The 24059-nt window shown below is 45.6% G+C and overlaps 1 protein-coding gene across 1 annotated transcript in view; it reads right to left on the bottom strand.

Moving 5' to 3' along the window:
* The window catches only part of LOC135877484 (cytoplasmic dynein 1 heavy chain 1-like), an 88784-nt gene that overhangs the window by 50883 nt on the left and 13842 nt on the right, over positions 1-24059 (bottom strand). The window contains exons 5-22 of the mRNA XM_065402925.1: positions 20161-20347; positions 19687-19958; positions 18920-19147; positions 16751-17827; positions 15904-16083; positions 15063-15212; positions 10350-10496; positions 10021-10161; positions 9630-9806; positions 9390-9500; positions 9165-9284; positions 8593-8832; positions 7381-7536; positions 5527-5640; positions 1830-1940; positions 1539-1748; positions 816-962; positions 306-472 (exon numbers count right to left, since the gene is read on the bottom strand). Of these exons, the coding sequence (XP_065258997.1) occupies positions 306-472; positions 816-962; positions 1539-1748; positions 1830-1940; positions 5527-5640; positions 7381-7536; positions 8593-8832; positions 9165-9284; positions 9390-9500; positions 9630-9806; positions 10021-10161; positions 10350-10496; positions 15063-15212; positions 15904-16083; positions 16751-17827; positions 18920-19147; positions 19687-19958; positions 20161-20347 (3935 nt within the window). The remainder of the gene's footprint in view (positions 1-305; positions 473-815; positions 963-1538; positions 1749-1829; positions 1941-5526; positions 5641-7380; positions 7537-8592; positions 8833-9164; positions 9285-9389; positions 9501-9629; positions 9807-10020; positions 10162-10349; positions 10497-15062; positions 15213-15903; positions 16084-16750; positions 17828-18919; positions 19148-19686; positions 19959-20160; positions 20348-24059) is intronic.

Consider the following 24059-nt stretch of genomic DNA (forward strand, 5'->3'; position numbering starts at 1 on the left):
AAAACTATCTAAATGAACAAGCTGTTCTGGCACTGCACTCTCATACTGTCATAGGCTTCCAAAGACTGCAGCAGGGGCCAAAACCCGGATGGACCCGCTAAGAACACTGTTGGTGAACAGGGGTATTTCACTCTGGGTCACTAAAACAAAAAAGTGGGGGCGAATCACAGGATTTACTGAGAGAATTACAGACCTATCACTTGGAAGGGGTGCTCATGCAACAGGCAGGCAGAGGAACAAAGTCAATAGTGCAGCTTGCCCTGAACTGTAACTGAGAATTTCACAAAAATCCAAAGTAAATATACCTTTGGAACCTCAGTGTTTCAACAGGCAGTAAGTGCTTAATATCAGCACTACCAGTGAAGATACCCTCCAGGTAGACCCATCGCCTTTGGACATCTATCCAGACATCAAAGAGTGCAAAGATACGATTTAATTTGTCCTCCCAGCTAAGGGCATCTTCTTCAAACACCTAAATGTTACAAAAACCATTAACATTCAGTTTACCTTTAAAAACAAAAAACAAAAAAAAACAAAAAACAAAAAACAAAACTAAATTTCAGCTACAAGTCAGCATGATTTTAAGAAGTTGGACAAGTAACACTAATCAAGCTAGTTTAAGAACTGAATTGGAAATAATATTGCAAGTTTGGTTAAAGCTATAAAAAGCTATAATCACACTTATACACCTAGTTATTTGCCAAACTTGGCACACAAGGTGCCAGCTGAACAAATGTACAGTAGGAAAAGAATACTAAAACAAGGAGGGAGCCAAAGCTAATTGAAAAGAAAAATAAAGCAATTTTACATTATACCTTGAAGTATGGTGATAACTTCATGGCAGACACACTGTTAATGTGCTCCTTGACCTTGTTGAAGAGATCATCCCAACCACGAATCAAACGACATTTGTTCTGATAGTTAACCAAATCCAGTTCGTAAGTGTTCCACACTTCTCTTATCTTTAAGAAAAAAAGAAGTCAGATTATGAACTCCTGATAGTAATTTTAATTCGATTACATTTACTTCATTCTATAGTATAGAAATGTAGTTACATGAGCTGGATTCTTATCTTTTTACAGAGCACATGAATCTGCAGGTCATGGATTGCTGTGAATCATATGGTGGAAAATTTCATAATTATGTCTTCTGGGTCAGAGTTAAAATTATTGCAACTCATAAAATGAAATTAGAGAAGGCAGTTTCCAGTCTTCTACTTAGAAGTTTTATAATAGTAACATACTAGCTATGTATTTTACTTGACTTATCTTTAAGTTTAAGTTACAGTACCTTCACTAAACTTGCAAAGCTTTTAATAAAACCCCTAAACCTATAGGGTTTCATGTTGTGTCAGTTTTTGTGTTTAATTTACTCAGTTATTTAGAACTAAAAGTGTATGGTGAAGATCTAAAGCATTTCACTTTCACCATCCTGGGTATCCAAAATCCAACTTGTTACATAGCTGTCAGCAAATTAATTTACACCTCTAAAACCTCTCCTGCACAACAGGTCTAGTGTATGTAATGATAGATACTAGCCTGTTTCAAGAACTCCTCCAAAGCCATCTCTCCCTGAGCCACAAGAAGTACATCTTTGACAATTGCTTCATTCTTCTGCAAGTCAACATCCCAGATCTGTCCCAGGGTTAGTTCAGAGACAGCCCAGTTCACATGAAGTTTCTTCATCAGCTGCTTCCAGTGACGATCTTTAAGAGCCTCAGATTTCAGTTCAATCACCAACATGTTTATCTAGAATGCGAGACAGCACATATTAAGTTAATGGATGCACTTAATTTTTTTAATTAAGCATCAAGGGTAAGTACAGCTTACCTTCATGTAACCCTTCAGAAGCCACAGAACGTATTCATAGGAGGCATACTGCCGCAAACGAGCAGGGAAGTTTTTCAACTGGTTCAGTAAGCCATCCAAATTTTGTCGAAGCTGTCAATAAAATACAGAAGCCAAGAAAGAATTCATCTTCCAACGACATTATCATAAACACAATCACTCTAGTAAACTGGATATTACAACAGTTGTCAGTTTTACTTACAGTTTGTCATCTTAACAATTTTATTCAACTGTTCTTTAAGAATGGGAGAATCACCCTTAGGCTACGTCCTCACTACGGGGGGGGGGGGGGGGTGTCGATTTAAGATACGCAAATTCAGCTACGCAAATAGCGTAGCTGAATTCGACGTATTGGAGCCGACTTACCCCGCTGTGAGGACAGCAGCAAATCAACCTCCGCGGCTCCCCCGTCGACAGCGCTTACTCCTACCTCCGCTGGTGGAGTACAAGCGTCGATTCGGGGATCGATTGTCGCGTCCCGACGAGACCCGATAATTCGATCCCCGAATCCCTGAGAGATCTATTTCTACCCACCGATTCAGGCAGGTAGCCTAGATGTAGCCTTAGATAATATTGATCATGCTTTCCTATGCTGCATATATTTAATTTTGCCAACAATAAATATATCTGTATACAAGGCAGGCAAACCAAATACTAGAAGTATGGAAACATTCAATTGCCCCTCAAAACCTCATCATTCCAACAGATTCTCCAGGCTTTTGTTGATATATTCCACCTCAGCACATTATATAGAGTCAACAATATTGCTTTAAGCTTAATTCGTGACTGTTGGTACAATACTAGTTTTCTCTATCCCTTGATCATTGGAGTAGCACAGCATGAAGTAATTTTACACTAGATCACAGTGGTCACGAAATTGTGACATTCTTCCTTACAGATAAGAGGTAGAAGCCTTTGTGACGGGTTGGATCACAGAAACCCCCTTGGGGCGGCCAACTGATGTGCCACGACTACTTCTGCCCCTGCTTTCCCTGCCAGCTTGGGACTCCAGCACCCTATCTTGTTGAGCCAGACACGCCAGTCTGCTCCAACACAGACAGGGTGCTGGAGTCCCAAGCTGGCAGGGAAAGCAGGCGCAGAAGTAGTCTTGGCACATCAGTTGGCCACCCCAAGGGGGTTTCTGTGATCCAACCCGTCACAGGGGCGTAGTCGGCAGGATCTGTGCACAGCTGATTGCTTTGAGATACTGGTAGTGATTTTAAATGAGTTTTAAGTGTGGTGGCTGGAGAACAGACAAAGTAGTTACTGGTTTGTTATTTTCTGTTTGCTTATTTCGGGTAAGGGAAATAGGGACAGAAAAGGAAGCAAAATAAGTAAGAGTGAAGATCAGAAGAAGCTAGAACTACACAAGTTGCAAATTGCCCAGAAAGGCTAAACACTGGGCGCTGGGAAAGTCTCTGTTAACGAAGAAGCCCTTGAGCTGAGTGCATCTCAGTTTCAGTGAACTGCAGATGGGTGTGGCCCAACCTCGGTGTCTGTGCTGAAGCTGACTAGAGTGCCTAACTTAGCAAGACAGGAGTGGAGGGGTGCCTGTTCTGGCAGGAGGGGGTTCTCTGTGGTATCCCAGCTCATCGAGTGACGGTCTCAAGGGAAGACATATGGAAATTGATGTGCAATTTGCCCAGTTAAAGGCTGCCCTGGAAAAAGAAAAGGCTGCCCACCAGCAAACCCTGGACTTAAAAGACAAAGCATATTGAGACCCAGAAGCACGAACTGGGTGTAATGGAGTGGAAGAGGTGCACAGAGACATGTATCCTGGAGCTGGAAGTTGGGGTCCTGGTGACTGCTGCAGTGGGAACAGACCCCAAAGGACTCTCTAGCTGGAAGCAAGCGCAACCTGAGTGAAAGGGGGGGGAGGATTTTTCTGGCCAGTGAAAGGTCTGTCATAGCTGACAGCTGTGAGCCCACAGCTGGATCAGGGTCTCTTTCCCTTTTGGGGGACACAGGAATGTCTGCCCCAGAGGGGAGCCCAAAAACAAATTTTAGGTATACTGCCTCCGTCATGGTCAGTGTCCAAGTCTCTGGCAGTAAGTTCAGGAGGAGGGTGTGACGTTGCACTCTAAGATTTTATGAAAGTATGCTGATGAGTGTGAATATAATGTAAGTAAAATATGCTTCATGCAAAAGGTCTCTTGTAAATTGTCATTACAAAACTTGTAATCTACTGAGTGTGGTCATCCTATTTGTATAAATGTATCACTTGTATCTGAAACTAGAAATATGAAATATAACTCTGAGGTCCTATTGTAGTTATGCAAAGTGTGGGCCATTAATGGTGGTTTGGAATCTTAATGCTCCCATTAACCAGGACAATTGACTGTAGATGGCTCTGTTTTACTTGTAAGTCTTCATTAGCCACTTGCCAGCACACATGTATACAGGAAGTCTTACAGTGACATGTGATCATGTCACCTGAACTGGAATCCATCTTTAACCTGGTGCATTTCCATTGAAAAGGAGGGGTGGGAACCCAGAGGGACAAAGGATTCCCGCCTTATGCAAAAGATATACAAGTGGATGGAACAGAACAAATTAGACGGCCATCATGAGAAATCCCCTAACTACCACCTGAGCTGGAACAAGGGCTGTACCAGGGGAAAGGATTGTGCCCAGACTAGGAAGGCATCCAGTCTGTGAAAGAAACTTATTGAAACGTCTCTGAGGGTGAGATTTTATCTGTATTCAGTTTTATTACTTAGACTTGTATGTTTTGTTTTATTTTGCTTGGTAATTCACTTTGTTCTGTCTGTTACTACTTGGAACCACTTAAATCCTACTTTCTGTATTTAATAAAATCACTTTTTACTTATTAATTAACCCAGAGTATGCATTAATACCTGGGGGGAGGGGGCAAACAGCTGTGCATACCTCTCTATCAGTGTTATAGAGGGCAAAAAATTTATGAGTTTATTAAACGGATTTATTTGGGGTTTGGACCCCATTGGGAGTTGGGCATCTGAGTGTTAAAGACAGGAACACTTCTTAAGTTGCTTTCAATTAAGTCTGCAGCTTTGGGGTACGTGGTTCAGACCCTGGGTCTGTGTTGGAGCAGACGGGCGTGTCTGGCTCAACAAGACAGGGTGCTGGGGTCCCGAGCTGGCAGGGAAAGCATGGACAGTAGTAGTCTTGGCACATCAGATGGCAGCCCCCAGGGGATTTCTGTGAACCAACCCATCACAGCCTCGTTTCAGGTTTATGTATCCAAGAAGCATCAGCTTGGACAATAGTTTTTCATCAGTGAAGTTGGACAAGTGTTTGAGAAAAGTGCTAATTTAGATCAACTTAATTTCAAGAAACAGATATAGCATCAGTTCTTGTCCTCTGCAGATGTAGCCTATAATTAAATATATTTAAGGTTGTGCAGTTTCTGCAATCCTGATAATTTTTCAGGTTTTGTTTTGTAAGCCTTACCCTGTTGAAGCTTCAGTTAAGAGGAAAAGTTATTAGTGCTGCAAGTTAGATTAAGATAGAGGCTGCATTCTCAGTTATGAATTCTATTTTTCATATGCCAAAAAGACCCAGATACATAAGCACCATGCCATATATTCTGGCTCATTTTCAAGTTGTTAGAACATTTAAATGTATTTTTACCAAGAAGGCCAAGAGTCGAATAATATAGCTGTAGTTATGATTTCTATATACGGAATAAAAAAGGTACCTTGCGAGGTTGTACTGAAACCCATGGCTGCTCCTTCATCTGATCAATCTGGTCCCAGACCTTGGAAAGCTCAGACCAAACTCCTTGGAGGTCTTGTAACTCTTCTAAAGCTACCTACAGTACAAAGGGATACATCAAACTTTGGTCAGTTATACAGAAAGGACAGATCTTTATCATTGAGTTAGACAGAACTTGTTAAACAAATCATTGGGATAGGAACTTGGTCAGGGTACTGGTAATTGGACAGAGACTTGACCCTAGCTTGCCTAGCGCATCTCTGGTGGCCCAAAAGGAGTTATCATATGTTGACAGCTCAGTAGCTTAAATTAAGGCTTGTCTAAATGGAAAGTTACTGCCCAGCATGCAAGAGTGAACGCCTACAGTATATCAAACTTGCCTTGCAGTAACGTCTCATGTGGATGCTGCTACAGTGCAGTTGAAGTCCTGGACTGTGGCTTAGAACAGCATTTCTCAAACTGGGGCCCGTGGACCTTGGGGGACCCTGAGGGTACTCCAGAAGGTCCACGGGCCCCGCTGATCAACTTAACTTCTCCCCATCCCTCCCAGCACCTGCACACTGGGGAACAGCGCTATCTCCTGGGGGCTACTGAAGCCAAATTGGGGAGATTTTAGGCACTAAAAGTCCGGCGGCACAGCGGGGCTAAGGCAGACTCCCTGACTCCCCTGGCTCCACTCCGCTCCCTGTGGCCCCGGGGGGAGTAGAAGAGAAGCAAGGGGTCTCCACGTGTTGCCCCGGCCCTGAGCGCCGAGTCTGCAGCTCCCATTGGCCGGGAACTCCAGCCAATAGGAGCTGCAGGCAGGGGCAGCGCAGAGAGACCCCCTGACCCTTCCGCCTAGGAACCACTGCCAGAGAGATATACTGGTCGCTTTCGGGAGCTGCCTGAGGTACGCACCACCCAGCCGGAACCCGCACCCCAACCTCCTGCCCCAGCTACAGAACCTGCACTCCCTCCCAGAGCCCGCATCCCGTACCCCCTCCTGCACCCAAACTCCCTCCCAGAGCCCGCACCCCTCCTGCCCCCCAACCCTCTGCCCCAGCCTGGTGAAAGTGAGTGAGGGTGGGGGAGAGTGAGTGACAGAGGGTGGGGGAATGGAGGGGGCAGGGGTGGAGTGGGGGCAGGGCCTGGGGCTGAGCGGTGGGGTCCCTGAATTCCCCCCCCCCATCAAAATGGGGTCCTCGCATCGCTGAAGTTTGAGAACCGCTGACTTAGAAGCTACTTGTCATGCAGACAAGCCCTTAGGCCTGGTCTACACTAACCCCCCAATTCGAACTAAGGTACGCAACTTCAGCTACGTGAATAACGTAGCTGAAGTCGACGTACCTTAGTTCGAACTTACCGCGGTCCAGACGCGGCAGGCAGGCTCCCCCGTCGACTCCGCGTACTGCTCTCGCCGAGCAGGATTACCGGAGTCGACGGCGAGCACTTCTGGGTTCGATTTATCGCGTCCAGACAAGACGCGATAAATCGAACCCGGAAGTTCGATTGCCAGCCGCCGAACTACCGCGTAAGTGTAGCCAAGCCCTTAGTCTCATCTCTAGTTAGTTTAATAGCCAGATTTCTACATCTTATAAAGCTGCCCTCAAGTGTCTGTGGTTGCTGTCTCAGTGGAAAACCCAACGGCTGAATGGGTATTGAGACTGAGTAACTCACCCCTAGGGCTGGACCATCCCAGTTAAGGATAGGGCACAGTGATAGGGCAGCATGAACGGAGAACCATTGACTGCTATGCCTTCTCTATGAATGAATTGAAGGACTTCTGCCTACAAGAAGTCATCTGTCCAGAACCATTTACAAGCACCAAATTCATGGATTTTTTAAAAACAGTTTGTACCTGCACACGTTCTTCACTGCCACTGAGTAGTCCTGTATCTGTTAGCTCAAGAGCTTCTTTGGCCTTTGCACATTTCTCACGATCATCTTTCAACCTACCAAATTTCCCTTCGAAAATGGTAAGTGCTTGAAGAGCCTCCTCTGGACGCAAGTTTCCCTAGAAAGAACCATATGAAGGACAACATGGCACAGATGTTAAGAGTAAGGGTTTAGCACAGGGGTCTCAAACTCACTTTTCTCACTTTGGGAAAGGGGTACAAGCTCTGGGAGGGAGTTTGGGGGCAGGAGGGGGTATATGGGAAGGGGGCCAGGGGGTGCGGCGCTTACCTGGGGGCCTCCGCGCGCTGCTTCCCCCAGACACCACCTCCGTAGCTTCCCATTGGCCACAGGGGCGCTCAGGGTGGGGGCAGCGTGCAGAGGCAAAGCCCCACCCCGCCCTGGGGTCGCAAAGGGGGCCTGGCAGACACGTGGAGCAAGCAAGCAGATGCCGCTCAACTCTACTGCACTGCCAGGGCCCCGGGCCATTGTAAATCGCCTGCGGGTGGCAGGTGGGGCCAAAGGAGAGACCCAGCCCCAAAACTGCTGGAGCCCTGCGGGCCACACTGGGGAGGATCGCGGGCCGCAGATGGCCCGCGAGTTTGAGACCCCTGGTTTAGCACTTAAAATCTGTACAGAAACTACTTCTGATTAGCATCAGACACCATGCCATCTCTTCTGCTTTAAGGAATTTTCAGTTTCCCCGGCAGACCTTTAACTCTGGGTATATGAGTTACTGATCCCTTGCCTGGGTACGTGTCTAAAGAATCATCTTGGCAGAAGAGATTTTTTAGCAGACGCTAGCTAGTAATATTTACTTTAAGACACAGGCTCAGCAAGATTCTTCCTCTCACCAACTGCTCTATAGAGTGCACACTCCTTATTGCTAGTTAAATTTGTAAAAATCAAGTTACAATAGAGGTGTTTCTGTTTTAAAATGCAAGTTATGTCAGGGAAAGTGTTGGAGTTTTAAACCAAGAGCAAAAGACAAGGTACACTTTCTGCCAAGTCACTAGGAAACCCCCTAGAGAGGATTCACATTTCTGCATAAAAATCTGTAAAGGTAACAACTATGCCCCCCCACCCCAGTCTATTTCAGGGTTTACTGAACAACCTCTTTGTTACAGAATGCTAACTTTCAATAGTGAGTTCAGCAAAGAGACACGAAAAAACTCACTGTCACAGGCTTAGTTTTCTCCCAGTCAATCAGCAGGTCAGTTGTACGGCTCTCCACTGCTCGATCCTCTTGAACAATCTTCATTTGCAAGTTTGCTACTTGTTGCTGAATGGCAGAATCCTTGCGACGCATTATGTCATTGAAAGCACCCCACTCTCCTTCAATGTTGTCAACGTATAACCAGGAGGAAGGGAACTGGAACCTCTGTTTCTCTAGCAAGCGCTGACCATTGCGGTAAAGCTACAGTCCACACAAACATTGTTAGAAGGTAACCTACTTTAATTTCTCTGTTAGCTAGAAGTTCAATTAGAAATTCAGATAGCCAGAAGTTTCAAAGAGAAATCAGCAATAGATCAGCCTAAAGAACCCTCAGAAGTATGAAGTAACTCAATAAGGCTCACTATAGAATCTTGGTTTGAAAGTGTTTATCTAGAAGAGTTACTAGGACAGGAAATTAGAGGCAGGGTTTCTCTTAGCAGGCTTAGACTGGTCATGATCAATTGTCCCCTCGCTGTAAAACAGCTTTTACGGATTTCCAGAAACAAGATGTTAGTAAGAAAGTGACAACTTACCTCAACTTGTTTCCCAAACTGCTTGATTTTACGTTTCAGGGATTGTACATGTGTGATAAATGTCACTGCATCTGATGTGCTAGCAGTGTCCACTAAATGCTGCTCCAACTCTTGACGGGACTGTTAGGGGGAGGGGGGGAAACAAAAAAAACAACAACAGTATTTTAAAGGTGGATGTGGCAAGTTGATTTTGTAATAAGGAATCATTGTTTGGACTATTCTTACCTTAGAAATTTGAGAGTGGAACTCTGTCATGTTCTGACCTAGCATTTGGCCAAATTTACTGAGTACTTCCTTATGCCAAGAGTCATATTTCAAGTTCACCTTAAATTGTACCTACAATCAAGAAAGTTTACTGAGTATTACTATTAGTTATGAAGTCTCATTTTAACCTCTATAAGCCCATTTTGAAGTTTATTTCTCCATGTTACTTTTACAAGATGCATGAAACTTTCAGGTTCTTACCTTCCCATAGTCGATGATAACAGGTCCAAATTCCTTCCTGGTTTCTGCATTGTCAAAGGTTCCTCTAGCCTTCCTTATCTGAACTAAGAGGGCTTGCCACTTATTTAAATCTTCTCCAAGACGGTTGTATATGTTTTCAGCTTGCATATCCCATAAGCACTGGTACTGCAGCCATACCTATTAATAAGTACATTTAAAAAACCTCCATGTAACAGTGAATTTTCAGAATGTAGATACTTTCCTTATTTATGTAACTGAATTAATGGGGATTACAGTAAACAGGTAACATTATTGGATTTAGATGAGCTCTTCTATATCTTTAATCAAAGGTAACGCCCATCAAATGCGTTATTCTACAATTTCAAACTGAAAATCAGAACTCATATCCTACCTTAACATACTGTTCAACCTCTGTCACAATGCCCATAACTGCCGAATAAGACTCCTCCAGTGCTACAGGACCATCAGGCATCCGTGTTAAGGCATTCCGATAGAACTTCTCTTCCTCAGACAACTCATAGTGTACACCCACCTGACAAGACCCGCAATTAAATACAAGTTGCATATACCAAGTTCAGAACACAATGAGCAATTTTTGAAAATGAAAACTGGCCTTCATAACCATTAAAGATTACATTATCTGTATACTGTACAACTGCAATGCAACAGTTCTAGTTAGAGCCATTTTATTAGATTTATAAATAAATTTCTTATGCTTACCTGGTATCTTTGACTTTGAATTCTGGGTAGTGATAGTATTACCGTTTTCCAGGAAAACATTTCTTGATAGAGCTTATATCTGCATTCTTCAATTGGTGGATTCAAATAGATCACCTGGTTGGTTATCCTCAGTTCATGTACAACATTCTACAGGCATAGAAAGACACCCTATTCAGTTTCAATTTTGTTAAATAAGAGCTTCTGCGCCAGCTAAAGATACACAACTCAAAATACATTTTAGACAAAGCCTGCCCCTCTTCTTCTTTGAGTGATGGTCCCTATTGTATGCCACTGAGGGTTAACAACAAGCAGGGTGCGAGGAAGATGATGAAACCGTGGAATGGAGCACAGCCGCGCCAAGCGAGGTATCCATCGCAGAGTCTTGCACCAAGGCGTAATGGGAAGAGAGGTACGTACCGAACTCCACGTGACCGCCCTACATATGTCCGTAACTGGTACATTGTGAAGCACAGTTGTAGTCGATGCTTGCACTCTTGGGAGTGGGCTTGTACCCCAAGGCATGGGGACAGTCCCGATAACTGATAGTGTAATGCACCCCAAAACCCACTTAGAAATCCGCTGAATGGAGATCACTTGCCCTTTAATCCTTCCTGCTATAGTGATAAAATGTCTAGGGGACTTCCTGAATCATCTCATCCTCTGAAGGTAGAAAGCCAGGGCCCAGCAGACATCGAGGGAGTGACGGCGCCATTCCTCTACTGAGGCGTGAGGTTTCAGAAAGAAAGCAGGTAAGTGTATGGATTGGTTGAGATGAAAATGGGATACAACCTTTGGCAGAAACTTGGGGTGCAAGCACAGGGAAACACTGTCCTTACAGAACATGGTAAAGGGGAGGGGTCCGTCACCGTGACCCCCAGTTCTCCAACCCAGAAGTAATAGCTACCAGGAAAGTGACCTTCATGGAGAGGAGAGACAGGGAGGAGGTGGCCAGAGGTTCAAAGGGAAATTTCGTCAACACCGTGAGAAGGTTGAGGTCCCATTGGGGGAGCAATGGATTGAAGGGGAGGATAAGTCCATTGGAGGTCCTTCCAAAACCTGGTAGTCAAGGGTGAGTAAAGAGAGTGCCCCTCCGCAGGAGGGTGAAAGGCACTGATAGTGGTTATGTGCACCTTGATGGAGTTGAGAGTGAGGCCTGACGTCTTCAGGGAGAGAAGATAGTCCAAAAGAAGAGGGATGTCCACATCTTCAGGAGCAAGACCCCTCTGTTGGGTCCAGGAGGTGAAACACTTCCACTTGGCCCTATAGGACTGCTTTGTGGACTCTTCTCTGCTCTTCAAGAAGACGTCTTGTACGGATGATGAACGTTCCTGCTCTAGTGAAGATGCCCATCCAAAAAACAAGCTCGGATGTGAAGAGTCTCTGGATTGGGATGCTGGGTCCTGCAGCCATGTCGTTTGAGGAGTTCCAGAAAAGCTGGCTGTGGAAGCAGGGGGAATACGCTGACATATGGAGAAGAAGGGAACCCAGAACTGGCAAGGCCAGAGTGGCAGAGTGAACTTCATTCTCTTGCATCTGATCTTGTGTAGGATATGTGGCAGAAGCTCTAGGGGGGAAAATGCATAATTGAGCTGGTCTGACCTGCAGAGGACTAGGGCATCACCTTGGGAAAGGTCACTGAGCCCCCCTCTCCCTCAGAGGAATATTGGGTGCATTTGCTGTTGGCATGGGAGACGAAGATGTCTCTGGTCAGAATCCCACAGTGGTTAAAAATGTTGGTGACCACGGTGTCGTGGAGCTCCCATTTGTGATCAGTCATGAATTTCCTGCTGAGAGAGTTCGCAATTATGTTCTGAGTTCCGGAAAGGTATGCTGCTGACAATGGGATCTTTGAGCAATGCACCAATCCCAAAGATTAACTGCCTCCGTACAAAGCGTCTGTGACCTCATGCCCCCTTGTTTGTTGATTTAGTAAACAGTGATAGTGTTGTTTGACATGATGAGAACATGACAGGAATGAATGAATGAGAAATGCACGACATGCTCTCCGCACCGCCCAAAGTTCTTGGATGTTGATGGGCATCCAGGATTCCCGAGCAGTCCAAGACTCCTGAGTCATGTGCTCGCCTATGTGGGACCCCATCCGACAAGTAACACATCTGCGGTGATAGTCATGCTTGGAGGATGGAAGGAATGGCATTCCGGTTCAGACCTGACCTGGATCCATCCACCACTAGAGGGAGGAGAGAAGCTCTTGGGGAACTGTCAGTAGAAAGTCCATGATGTAGTTCATGGGAGAATAGCCACAGCTGTAGGCAACAAAAGTGGAGACAAGCTCAGGCAGTAATGTATGTACAAGTCACCATGTGGCCAAGAAGAGAAAGGCAAGTCCTGGCCAGAAGAGAAGGACTGGAAATTGAAGTGGAAATCAGCTCTTGTAGGGCCTGGAACCTGTCCTCTGGGATGTGGGGACATGCTGATATTGCATTGATACAGACCCCAATGAATTCTAGGGACTGTGTGGGATCCAATTGATTTTTTGAGGTTTACACTCACCGCCAGGAAGGAGTGGAGTGTAAGCAGCATGGAGATCAAGGAACGACCCTCCCCTTTGGCTGCTAGCAGCATGATCAAATCATCAAGGGAATATAGAGACCCCTTGGCGGTGGAGGTGGTCCACTGCTCCTGAGAAAACTTTGGTGAAGACTTGTGAAGCAGTGGCGAGTCCAAAAGGTAGAACCTTGAATCTCAGGAAACGTCTGTGGGTAGGATGGATATCCATGTAGAAGTAAACATCCTGCATATTGAGAGCTGTAAAATACATGCCTCTTTCTAACAAAGGAACGATGGCTGCTAGGGTGACCATATGAAACTTTGGCTTGTGTATGAAGCAGTTGAGATGATGGAGGTCTAAGATCAGTCTCCACATGCCCCTCTTGGGGACTAGAAAATAGGTGGAATAGAACACTGCACCCTGATAGGTCATAGGAACAGGTTCCGTCGCTCTTCTTTGCAGGAGAGAGTCCACTTCTAGGTCGAGTAAGACTTGCACTTGGTTGCTGGTGTGTAGATACCCAGTGATTGCAGAGCGGCTCTGGAGCCTTGGATGGAATGGAGGGAATCATCTGTCTTCTGACTGAAGAGATGAGACCCATCAAAAGGGAGGTCTTCTACTGGTGTTCTGGACTTCCCTTGGGAAACCTGACGAATGCAGGCATGACTCCCTCCACACAACGATCCCCGAAGCCATAGTGCGCGAAGTAGTGTCTGCCACGTCCACCGTGGCCTGGAGCATCATCCTTCAACTAGTTTCCCCTCCTGTAGGATAGCCTGGAAGCAGGCTTGATCCTGCTGGGGAAGTTTGTCTGCGAAGTCCCACCAACTTGCCCTAGGTGGGGAAGTTGTATTTAGCGAACAGAGCCAAGTACTTGGAAATGCGAAATTGGAGGCTGGCAGAAAAGAATACCTTCTGACACAAAATGTCCAGTTGCTTGCCCTCATTATCTGCTGGGGTGGAGCGTCAGCATTGCTGCCGGGCCCGCTCTGTCACTGCCTGTATGATGAGGAAATTGGATGGGCGGGATGAGAAAACAGAAAAATCAGACCCCTTTGCAGGTACACAATACCTCTTCTCCGCCCCTTGGGGCTAGGTGTGTAAGTGGCTGGAGTGTGCCAGACAGTCCAGGCCAGTTGAAGAACAGTATCACTGATTGGTAGAGCCATTCTGGCAAGTATCAAGGCGTGTAAGATATCAGACAGCTGGTGCTGTTTGTTCTGTACAGTAGAATGTGGAGGGTATTAGCCACCCTATGTAACAGTTCTTGGAACTGACAGTAATCATCCAGGGGCGAGGAGGGAGACAAAGACACTACAGCATGTGGAGATGAAGGGAACTGCTCTGGTTCCAGCGGTACTGTCAGAGTTGGACTAAGAGGAGCACCTGCCAATATTGGTTCAGAATGCCTACTCGATGACGGTTAAAGAGGTGAGGTAGGGAACGCCTCTCGAGTGGAGTGGGAAGGTTCCAAAGGCAGATACCAAGGCCATAATACCCAGTACGGCCAACCAGGCAGATCAGTTGGTGTGGAGGGCCCCAAAGAGCAGGGTACCAATAGTTCCGTTGCTGGGGAAAGGGAGGGTACTCCGCCATTGAGTCTGCGGAACCTTAGGGTAGTCATATTGGTTATGGAAGGGGCAGATCCTGCACTCCATCCAAGTCCTCCAATACCAAAAAATCAAAGTCCAGTTCGAATGGCGGTGCCCTCGGAACTGGTGGATCCACAGGAGCCATAGGGGAATGGGCGGGAACATGACCTGAAGGAGGAAAGTCTAATGTAGGAGAGCGTACCCCCCAGAGGAAGACAGCACTTGAAGACATGGAGACCTCGCCTCCCCCAAGGAAAAGAGTTCAAGAGGCTCAGGGGAGGACTCAAGTCTCCATGGTGCCCTTGGTACATGATCTGCAGTTGGAACTGGAGCCAGAAAGGGGGACTGCCTCAGTACCAAAGGTTCCCTTGACTTCAGCGAAGCAAGGGCGTATGTGTGGACCAAGAGATGCTACTACTTTCAAAAGCTCCAGCTTCTCACGCATGGTGTGTGCATATAACCCCCAGTGGAATACAAATTGGGACCATAACTTGAAGAACTTACATTATATAGCAATATGTACCACAAGAGTATTTTATTTCTACTCAAGATTCTGTATTGTCTTAGTTTAACAAAAAGCATAATGAGTAACAGTCAAATGTAACTTACTTTGATCTTTGGCTCCCCACCAGGCTTGTGACTGACTTGAGGCACATCTGTATCCATGTCAACTTCTGCTTTATCATCAGCTTGTCCAAGAAGAACTTGAGTCCAAGCTCTCAGCCCAGCCTGTAGACGAACTCCTAGTATTCGTTCAATCTAAGGGAGGAAGAAGCCATATTGAAAACAAATACAAAGAAATCTGGCAGAAAGACACTTATATCATGTGGTGTCTCTGTAAGACTCCCCCATTGTCAAGAAATCCCTGAAACTTTCAGATACAGCAGGACTCTTAAAAGGATGGAAATTCAGCCTTACACCTTAGAACAGGAGTGGGTTTTTTCTTTAAATAAACACTTTTAAAGCAAAGGAAGTTTATGTCAACATGTTAGACTACTGTTTAGAGTATTTAAAATCTATGTTTTAGGAGAGGACCTAAATGTCAGATTTACTGCCATGTTGTCCTAAGAAAGAGACTGCACCTTAGCATTATGATTAGTGTTGTCTGTATTAAGGTGCAGATGTTCACACACATTGGGGAACCTGTTCCCTACCGTGCCATATTCAACCATCCATTAAGCCTTTAGCTATTATCCTGTCAGCTGAAGAGCTAGCAAGTCTTCCCTGGAATCCATTAATTCCAGTCATCGGTAGCGAAGCACTCTTATCTGTCTGCCTAAGAGCCTGCCAAATGTCCTAAATGGCATTTGGTAGAGATATTCAGGAAGTGGCAAATAGATTGGAAATTCTTACTCTATGTCACTTGAGAGTGGTAGACCACGCTGTTAGTGACAATTTACTTTGCCACTTAACACCTTTGAAGGCTGTTCACTTTGAGTGAAAGACCTACCTCCATATCCAACTTATTGACCCAGATCGGCAAATTGGAATATGAATGAAGATTCAATTCATCCACAGCTTTTTGAACTCTGTTCAAGATTTCTGAAAAAGTCTTATGATCATACATGCAGGTTTCCAAGGATCGAACTTCCAGGTCTATTTTTTCTTCAATAATGAGCAGATCATCCACCTAAGGGAAAATTTAATGTTAGTACTTTGCTGATATCAATCTGCCATGTTGGTGAAAGTGATAAAACATCCCTCTCTCACACAAACAGAGCTACCTCCATTCTTGCGAGGGGGCAAGTCATTACTCTATTTTCATTCACTGAAGTCTCTGGGAACTTGCCTGATAATAGAGATGTCAGAATTAGACTAAGTTAGCACAAAAATTTGGCTAATTCCCTTAATCTAAAAGGGAGATACTTTTTAAAAACCTGCATGCATGTTTCTCAGTAACTGATGCTATACTAGAATATAAAGCATTAATACAAAGTGTGTTCATGTTATAATCACTAACTAAAAGGTTTCAGTAGCTACTTTACTAAATTAGCATTTTTTTTATAAGATATGGTTTCTCTACCATCCCTGAAAAAGAACATTTGCCACATTACCAGGTAATAATCTGAGAGCATACATCTTATCAATGGTTTCTCTGTTCAGTGACTTCTTCAATACTATAAGACATTATGCAACTATTGCTTAGATCTCACACAGATTATTTTCCAAGAGGAAGACAGCTGTGTCCTGAATAGTATACAATCCAAAACTAAACTATTTTGTTGCTAATAAACTCAACTGCCACTGATATGTGCAGAGTCTCACTTAGAAAAAAGAACATAATCAGTAGAACAAACCTTTTCTTGGAAGCTGAAGACAGTCTCTGCTAGGCGTTGTACATAGGGGTCAAGTTTGTATGACTCCCACACCAGAGCAATACCTTCTCCAATCAAAGCCTGCACTTCCTTCTTTAGACTGGCTATCAGCAGAGAAATAGTGTTACGCTCTTCCACCTTCTCACAAGTACGTTCATATGTACGGACACTTTCAATCAGAGAAATAGCAAAAGGATAGAGCTGGTTTGCTTGGTGAGCTTTGTTGACAATTGTAAGTGGAACACGAAATCCAAACCATTTCAGGTTGCGCACTTCTTTTGAGAGTGTTATTATTTCTGGGAGAAAGTTGACTTTTAGTTTGAGGACATTTCCAGTTCGGCCTCTAACACGAGTGCTTTCAATAGTGAAGATACGGCCACACACACCAAGGTTGCGCTGCTGAACCTTCCTTGCCCAATCATCAAATATTTCTTGAGTGTTGAGCTTCATACGGAAGCTGTCTCCATCCTGCTTCAGCTTCTGACCTTCAACATGGTTCTCCCAACCTTTGCCAAGCACATCTTCAACACGCTTCATGTAGGCTGTGAGCTGTCGATCAATCTGTTTGGCCCAGATTATAGACCCAGACACGGGAGGCAAGTCACGAACATGACTCATTTTACAAGCCTGACTTTGTGGGTATTGTACCTTGAATTTGTCATGAAGAGACTCGATATCATCTTTTACACGCTGGATCAATTGTGTTTGATATTCACGAATAGCACCCCGAATGTGAGGTCTGACAAACAAAGCATTGAATCTGGAGAAGATCCTGAACATTTCATTAGCATTCTTTGCTGTGCCAAGCTGGTCTCGTAGACTAGCAGTTATTCTTGTTTCAACCCTATCAATTCTTTCATCATACCGTTTCATTGCTGCCTCCCAGGCTTCTGTACCTTCTTTAGAAACATCTAAGCCATCTACTTCTTTAACATTCTCATAAGCAAGATTTACTTCTTTAATTGCATTAGCATCTGCAGAATCAAAAAGGACTTCTGCTACCTTCATATCCTGGGGTTCAGGTACATCTCCTTGATTCTGCTGGGCAACAGCAGTAACCTGCATAAAGTCACATAGTTTAGTTAACTCTACAAGACTCACTGATCTAATGGTTTCTTTGTCACACACATGTTGAGAGTTATGCATTTTATGTACACACTAAAAAGACACATGCAATTAATTTTTTGCACTGTACTTGCAGTTGACTAAATCCTTTGGAACCTAACAGTGCTAATTTGGTTTTGGTAGGGTATTAGTCTGCAAATGAGACGAGGAGAGTATACCTTATGCTGCACAATGTTTAGCAATAATGAGATTCTCCACTTTAAACTTGTGATGTCGTTATTTGCCATATTCAAAAAACAAGCGATCCAAACTTAAAGCAAGTTATTGTATGCAGTATCCATTTTTTCCATCACATGGAAAAACAGGCCAGCATTAGCGTGCTTTTATTCATGGAGTTAAGTAGGACATATATTAGTGTATGTACACTTTAGCCTTATTACTAGCAAAACATGGAAGAATGTAATACCATTCTTCTCATTAATGTCTGCAAGCAAACTGAAAATGATTAACTATCTTTCACTACTGTCAGGGTATAAACACTGAATAATTTAAGAGGACTGCGCCGTTTGGAAAACTAAAGATTATTTAAAAACATGCCCTCAAGGCCTGAAAATAAATCCCTAGATTCTTTTTCCATTTGAAGAGAGATTATACAGAAAAAAGCATTGCTGTTTGCATGAATACAAAAGTGATAAGTTACAGATTGAATTGGTATTGGTACATTTCTAATGTAGCTGAAAATGGGTCTTTACCACTGTGTCACATATATCAAAACTTTGAAATAACTGTTTAACTTGCTACGGATCCAGCAGAGGAGCTCGCAGCTATGCGAGTGATTGTATATTCCTTTCCATGGTGGATTTAGAATGCTTCGAAGAGTTCTACCCAAATCCTAATGGTTATGTTTTGCACCTGTGGTTCCTTTAGTCAGCTGTTTGCAGGGGAACACAAGTAATTTTGCTTTTGTGAGTGACTAATGTGACTGGCTTGTGTCTGCATGTAGACTTTCATAAAGAGATGGGAAACTGCTATATCTTTACCAGATGTATAGGCAGTTCCCCAAATTAGGAAGGAGTGGAACTCTACCTGAGGTCTTAAGACTCTCACAATAACTGCTCTCAGCTGCTCATGCTGGCGCCTGAACTTCCTCATTTGATCAAGACGAGCCTGCAGTTTCCTGTGAGCAGGATTGATACGCCACACCATCTTCAGATTCTCTTCTCTCTTTCGCTTCACAATGTCTCTCAGCAACACTTGTACTTTCTCATATTCATCATCCCAAGTTTGGAAGACTTCAAAACATGCAACCATAACCTGAAAGTTTAAGAAACTTGTTTGACTCTCAAACGACATGCTCTCATATTTGCATTCAGTGTGTTACGTTCGCTATTACTGCCTTTGACACCCTAGACCAGGGGTGGCCAACCTGTGGCTCCGGAGCCACATGTGGCTCTTCAGAAGTTAATATGTGGCCCTTGTATAGGCACCGACTCTGGGGCTGGAGCTATAGGTGCCAACTTTCCAATGTGCTGGGGGGTGCTCACTGCTCAACCCCTGGTTCTGCCACAGGCCCTGTCCCCACTCTACCCCTTCCCCGAGCCTGGAGTGCCCTCGCTCCTCACCCCCCAGAGCCTCTTGCACGCCACAAAACCGCAGATCGGGCGGTGCGGGGAGGGAAGGGGAGGCACTGATTGGCGGGACTGCCAGTGGGCGGGAGGCGCTCGGAGCAGGGGGTGGGGGAGGGGCGCTGATGGTGGGCTGCTGACATATTACTGTGGCTCTTTGGCAATGTACATTGGTAAATTCTGGCTCCTTCTCAGGCTCAGGTTGGCCCCCCCCCGCCCTACACGTACCTTTTCAAACTCTTCATAGGCAACATGCATCAGTTTTCTGGTTCCCAATACTTTAAGTAGCTGAGAACTCAGGTCTCTTGAAATGGCTTCCACTAGACGCAGTGCCCTTTGAATGGGGTACTTTGTATTTCTGATTTTTCTCAGATGGGTGAATATTGCCACAAGTGCCTGTCTTATTTTGTCCAGTTCAGTAGCAGACAACAAGTCATTCAAAGGAAAGTCTTTCATCAGTGGATTGTAGTCATTTACAGTTTCCAGTGCCTGTTTTAGACCTAAAGACAATACAAGAGAGTTAAATTTAATTGACCTCTTTGTGTCAATTCCATCTGGCCAGTTGAAAGACAATATTTTTCACTTCATACAAGGTGAAGCTTTTTGATTGCGATGTTGACGTTTAACTAGTGTAACTATATCACAAGAGCTAAACTTCCACAGAACCTGCTCATTAATCTACAGCACATTGCAATTTCTTACCTGTGTCCGTGTCAAAACTGACAGTAGCATGAAAACGTTTGCCATGTTTCAAGATATCTAGCGTCAGGAGGACTTCTGGGCTTTCACGCTTCTCCTGAATGCGGTACAGAGCACGTTCCAAGTTCAGCCAGAAACTAATTTCCTGTAAAGCCGTGCCTGACGCAGGATCTCGATCCAGTTTGGTCACCTTAAACACAAATGAAATGTTGAAGAAAGTGACATGCTTTTGTTATGTAACTGTTAATTGTTTTGCACTTCTATTAAAAAACTGCCTCCACACAACTTTAATAGTTCAACATGCCAAAATGGAAAGATCTAGTCTACACTAGCCCACTGCAAGCAATTCACCAACAACTGTAATAGTGGACGTTGCATGCAGCAGCTGTACACAAAAGGTGTAAGTTACAAAATGTTCCTAGGATAAAAAGAGCCAAATTAAAGTGTTTTCACAGGTGAGCAAACATATTTCTTTAGGCTTCTGGAGGTACACTGGAGAAGGTGCAAAGCTGTTACCGTTGCCAAGTGGAAGGGATCCCGTATCTACTTGGGGTAGACTGAACTCATTTAGACATAGGAGTTGTGGTTGCTTTAAAAAACAAAACAAGTGTAGTTGGTACCTTATCTTCATTTGGTTTTAGTCACCATGAGTTATGCAGAAGGGCATTGACCAAAGCCCCAACATAAGCCATGCTCTTTGGGGAACCTGCTGGGTGTACTAAATCAGTCCCAGAATCCAATGACTGCAGGAGCCGGCAATAAAATGAAAGAAGGAAGCTGTGGCCTCATCCTTTGCCTCAGTATATCCATGCAGGAACAGTGACAATTTGGCCATGAGAAAGTAAATAGCCACTATTTCATCCTTATTTAGATTATGCCTGTGTGTGTTGCACCAAGTGGTGTGCATGCATCCTATGAAATCTTAATGTATTGCAAACTTATACCTTAAGGATAGAGCAGCCAGAAATAATACAAATTATTTCTAGCACTAAAAAAAAAAAAAAAAATCAAGACTTGACACATATATTTCAAGTTAACTAAGTGTCACTGTACAGTAGCCTCTTCAAAATTTATCTTCACCACAACTAGAAAAACTCCACTCCCTCTTGGCAGATAGGTATTATGACCAGAGAAGTGAGCCAACTCAGGCAAGGGAGTCAGTGGCTCCTTCTTTTAACTCAGGTAGTCCCAGGCTACCTAGTTCCCTGCCTTCACTGTTTATTTCCCAGCACAAACAGGTTGCCAAGGACACCTGCTTGCTTTCTCTTCACAGACTGATAACACGGTGATTATCAATACATAGTACCACACAGGTCTAAGCAAGCTTACTTCACTCTTTAGGCAAAAATCCCTGGCGAGAAACCACTTAAAAATAAAGTACTAAAAAGCTTATGAGGAACCCAAACCCTAACACGGACTCTGTCAGAAGCAGTCCTTCAACCCCTGCACAACCTAGGGGAGTCGATCTGGTTATCAGCTCATCACAGCTTCTCTCAGAACCAGCACACAGCCTCTTGGGGACTCGGTAAGCAAGTCCTTCCAAGCCTTCCTTAAGGACTGGGGCCCTCATGGACCGAGGTCCTGTCCGCTAGCTGGATCAGGAAGTCATCCTGGGTCAATGTGAACTCACACTATTCATCCAAATGTCTTCTCTTTGCTAGTCTCTCGAGAATCCGGTTTGAACTATATCTGGGGACAGGGATGTGGCTTCAAAGGGTTGATAACCAGAGGAATTACATTACATTACCCCTCCCCTCCTAGTGGAAACCCCCTTAATCTTAAAACTTCACGATCAGGTTCCCCATCAGGGGGTAGGACACAGATGGGACTAGAGCTGAGTCCGAAGGAGCAAGAGGACTATGAGAGACAGCAAGAGCCTGAGAAAGAGCTGCAGGAGAAGCAGAAGCAGCATGAACTGGCGGTGGTGGAGCAGAGAGGCATAAGGGACTTCCCAGGGGTGAGTGGGGATAGACCCTGGGGTGCCAGTTCAGCAGGGAACCTCAATACTAAATTGCTGCCCCTGGTTAAGGAGCGGGGGGATGTGGATGCCCACCTTACTGCCTTCAAGCAGGCTGGTGATTTGAACGAGGGGGGCCCTGCAGAAAAACCCTGGTATCTAGCTCCCTTGCTGGGTCCCAAGGCCATAGACGCCATCAGCCTGAAGGGTGGGGTGGACAGGCTTCCATTCCTGACCCCAACCTATATGTCTGCGTGGAGTCTCCTGGGCTCCCTTGGACCCCCAGTGGAAGCGGAAGGTGATGGTCAATGGGGAAGACATTTCTGGGGTGGCGAGACCCTGGGACAGACAACTGTTGTCAGGCCCCAGGTGGTGCAGCCCCACCAGATGCTGAAGGGTTGTGTGATGTGGGTGAAGGTCCCAGGGATGAAGCCCCTCGCCCTGCCTATGGCCCAGATCCCTGTGCAGACACAAGAGGGGTCGGGCTGGCTGGTATTTGGGGTTCTCCAAGATATCGGCTGTGAGGTCCTGTTGGGGGATGACTGTGTCTCTTTGGGACAGGATCCAGGCCCTGCTCCTGTAACGGCTGAGGATTTGAATTTGAATCCAGGGAAACAATTGGCTAAGAGGGAAATGGTCAGTGAAAATGCATATGACCTGGCTGGCAGGGAGGTGAAGCTCCAGGGCTCAGGATACCTGCCTGCCTGTAACCAGACCCCTGGGGCTGAGTGGGACAAAGAGATGCTCCCCACCCCCCCTGCACCCCCCACACCGGAGAGGGGGCTCACACTGGCTCTGATGCTGTGACCAAAGCAGCGAGCTGGCTGCTTACCCTCACTGGGACAGCAGGGGCAGCGCTGAGCATGGTGGGAGCCGAGACCCCATCTGAGTGAGGGGACACACAGGCAGGGCAGGTCCCACTCCCTTCCCCAGCAGCTGAATTCCAGACCGAGCTGCAGAAGGATCCCTCCTCGGAGAAGCTGAGGGTGCTGGGCTGCCTCAAGGAGGCAGGACTCACAGTAAAAGCTGGAAAGCACAAGGTGGGGATGGGAGAGGTGTCGTACCTGGGCCACAAGGTGAGAAGCGGCTGCCCAAGCCCAGAGCTGACCAAGGTCAAGGTGGGGGCTCTTAACCAAGAGAGCCCAAATCGCAACCCTCCAGACTGGAGCACTGGATAAAGACCCAATCCCAGTTTGAACCCCAGGGGCACTAGGGTGGCAAAAGGGCACTGGCCGCATAAGCCTTCCCACATGTGGCCTGCGAGTGCCATCGAGCACACCTGACCTATGGGAGAGCGTGAAACTGGAAGGGCCTGGTGTAACTCCTAACAAGGAATGGGAGAGATGCTGGAGCATCCATGGGAACGTTGGTGGGTTCGAACTTCCCCAGGTCACCGGCCAAAGTGATCCCGCTCAGTTCGGTCTCGAAGGGGGGAAGAGATGTGACGAAGTGGGAATGTTCTTAATGTTCTCTCTGAATACTGTGTGGGTGCCTCAGTTTCCCCTATGCAGTTCCTAAGTATCTAGGTGGTGGGATAAGGGTGTGTGATTGTCGCAGAGTCCTAGAGGGCCAGTGTGATGCTGTCTGCAGAGAGAATGGCCGACGCCCTGTCTCCTGGCAACTGATGGCCTGGGCCCCTCCTCTGCAAAGGTGCCAACTGAAGGTGTTGGAGAACAAAGATCAGGTGACCTCCTGGCCCGGGAAAGAGACAAAGGCCAGAGGAGGGGCTGGAGAGTTTTAGTTTGGAGCTGGCTGGGGAAATGGAGGGGGGTCAGATGGGGCTCTGGCCTCCCTGGCCCAAAGATGGACCTGACTTAGGGGTCCTGTTCTCTGTACCTACAAGCTCTGTTTTAGACCGTGTTCCTGTAGTCTAATAAACCTTCTGTTTTACCGGCTAGCTGAGAGTCATGTCTGACTGTGGAGTTGGGGTGCAGGGCCCTCTGGC

The sequence above is a fragment of the Emys orbicularis genome, chromosome 4 (genome assembly GCF_028017835.1).
Source record: "Emys orbicularis isolate rEmyOrb1 chromosome 4, rEmyOrb1.hap1, whole genome shotgun sequence".
NCBI classification, from domain to species: Eukaryota; Metazoa; Chordata; order Testudines; family Emydidae; genus Emys; species Emys orbicularis.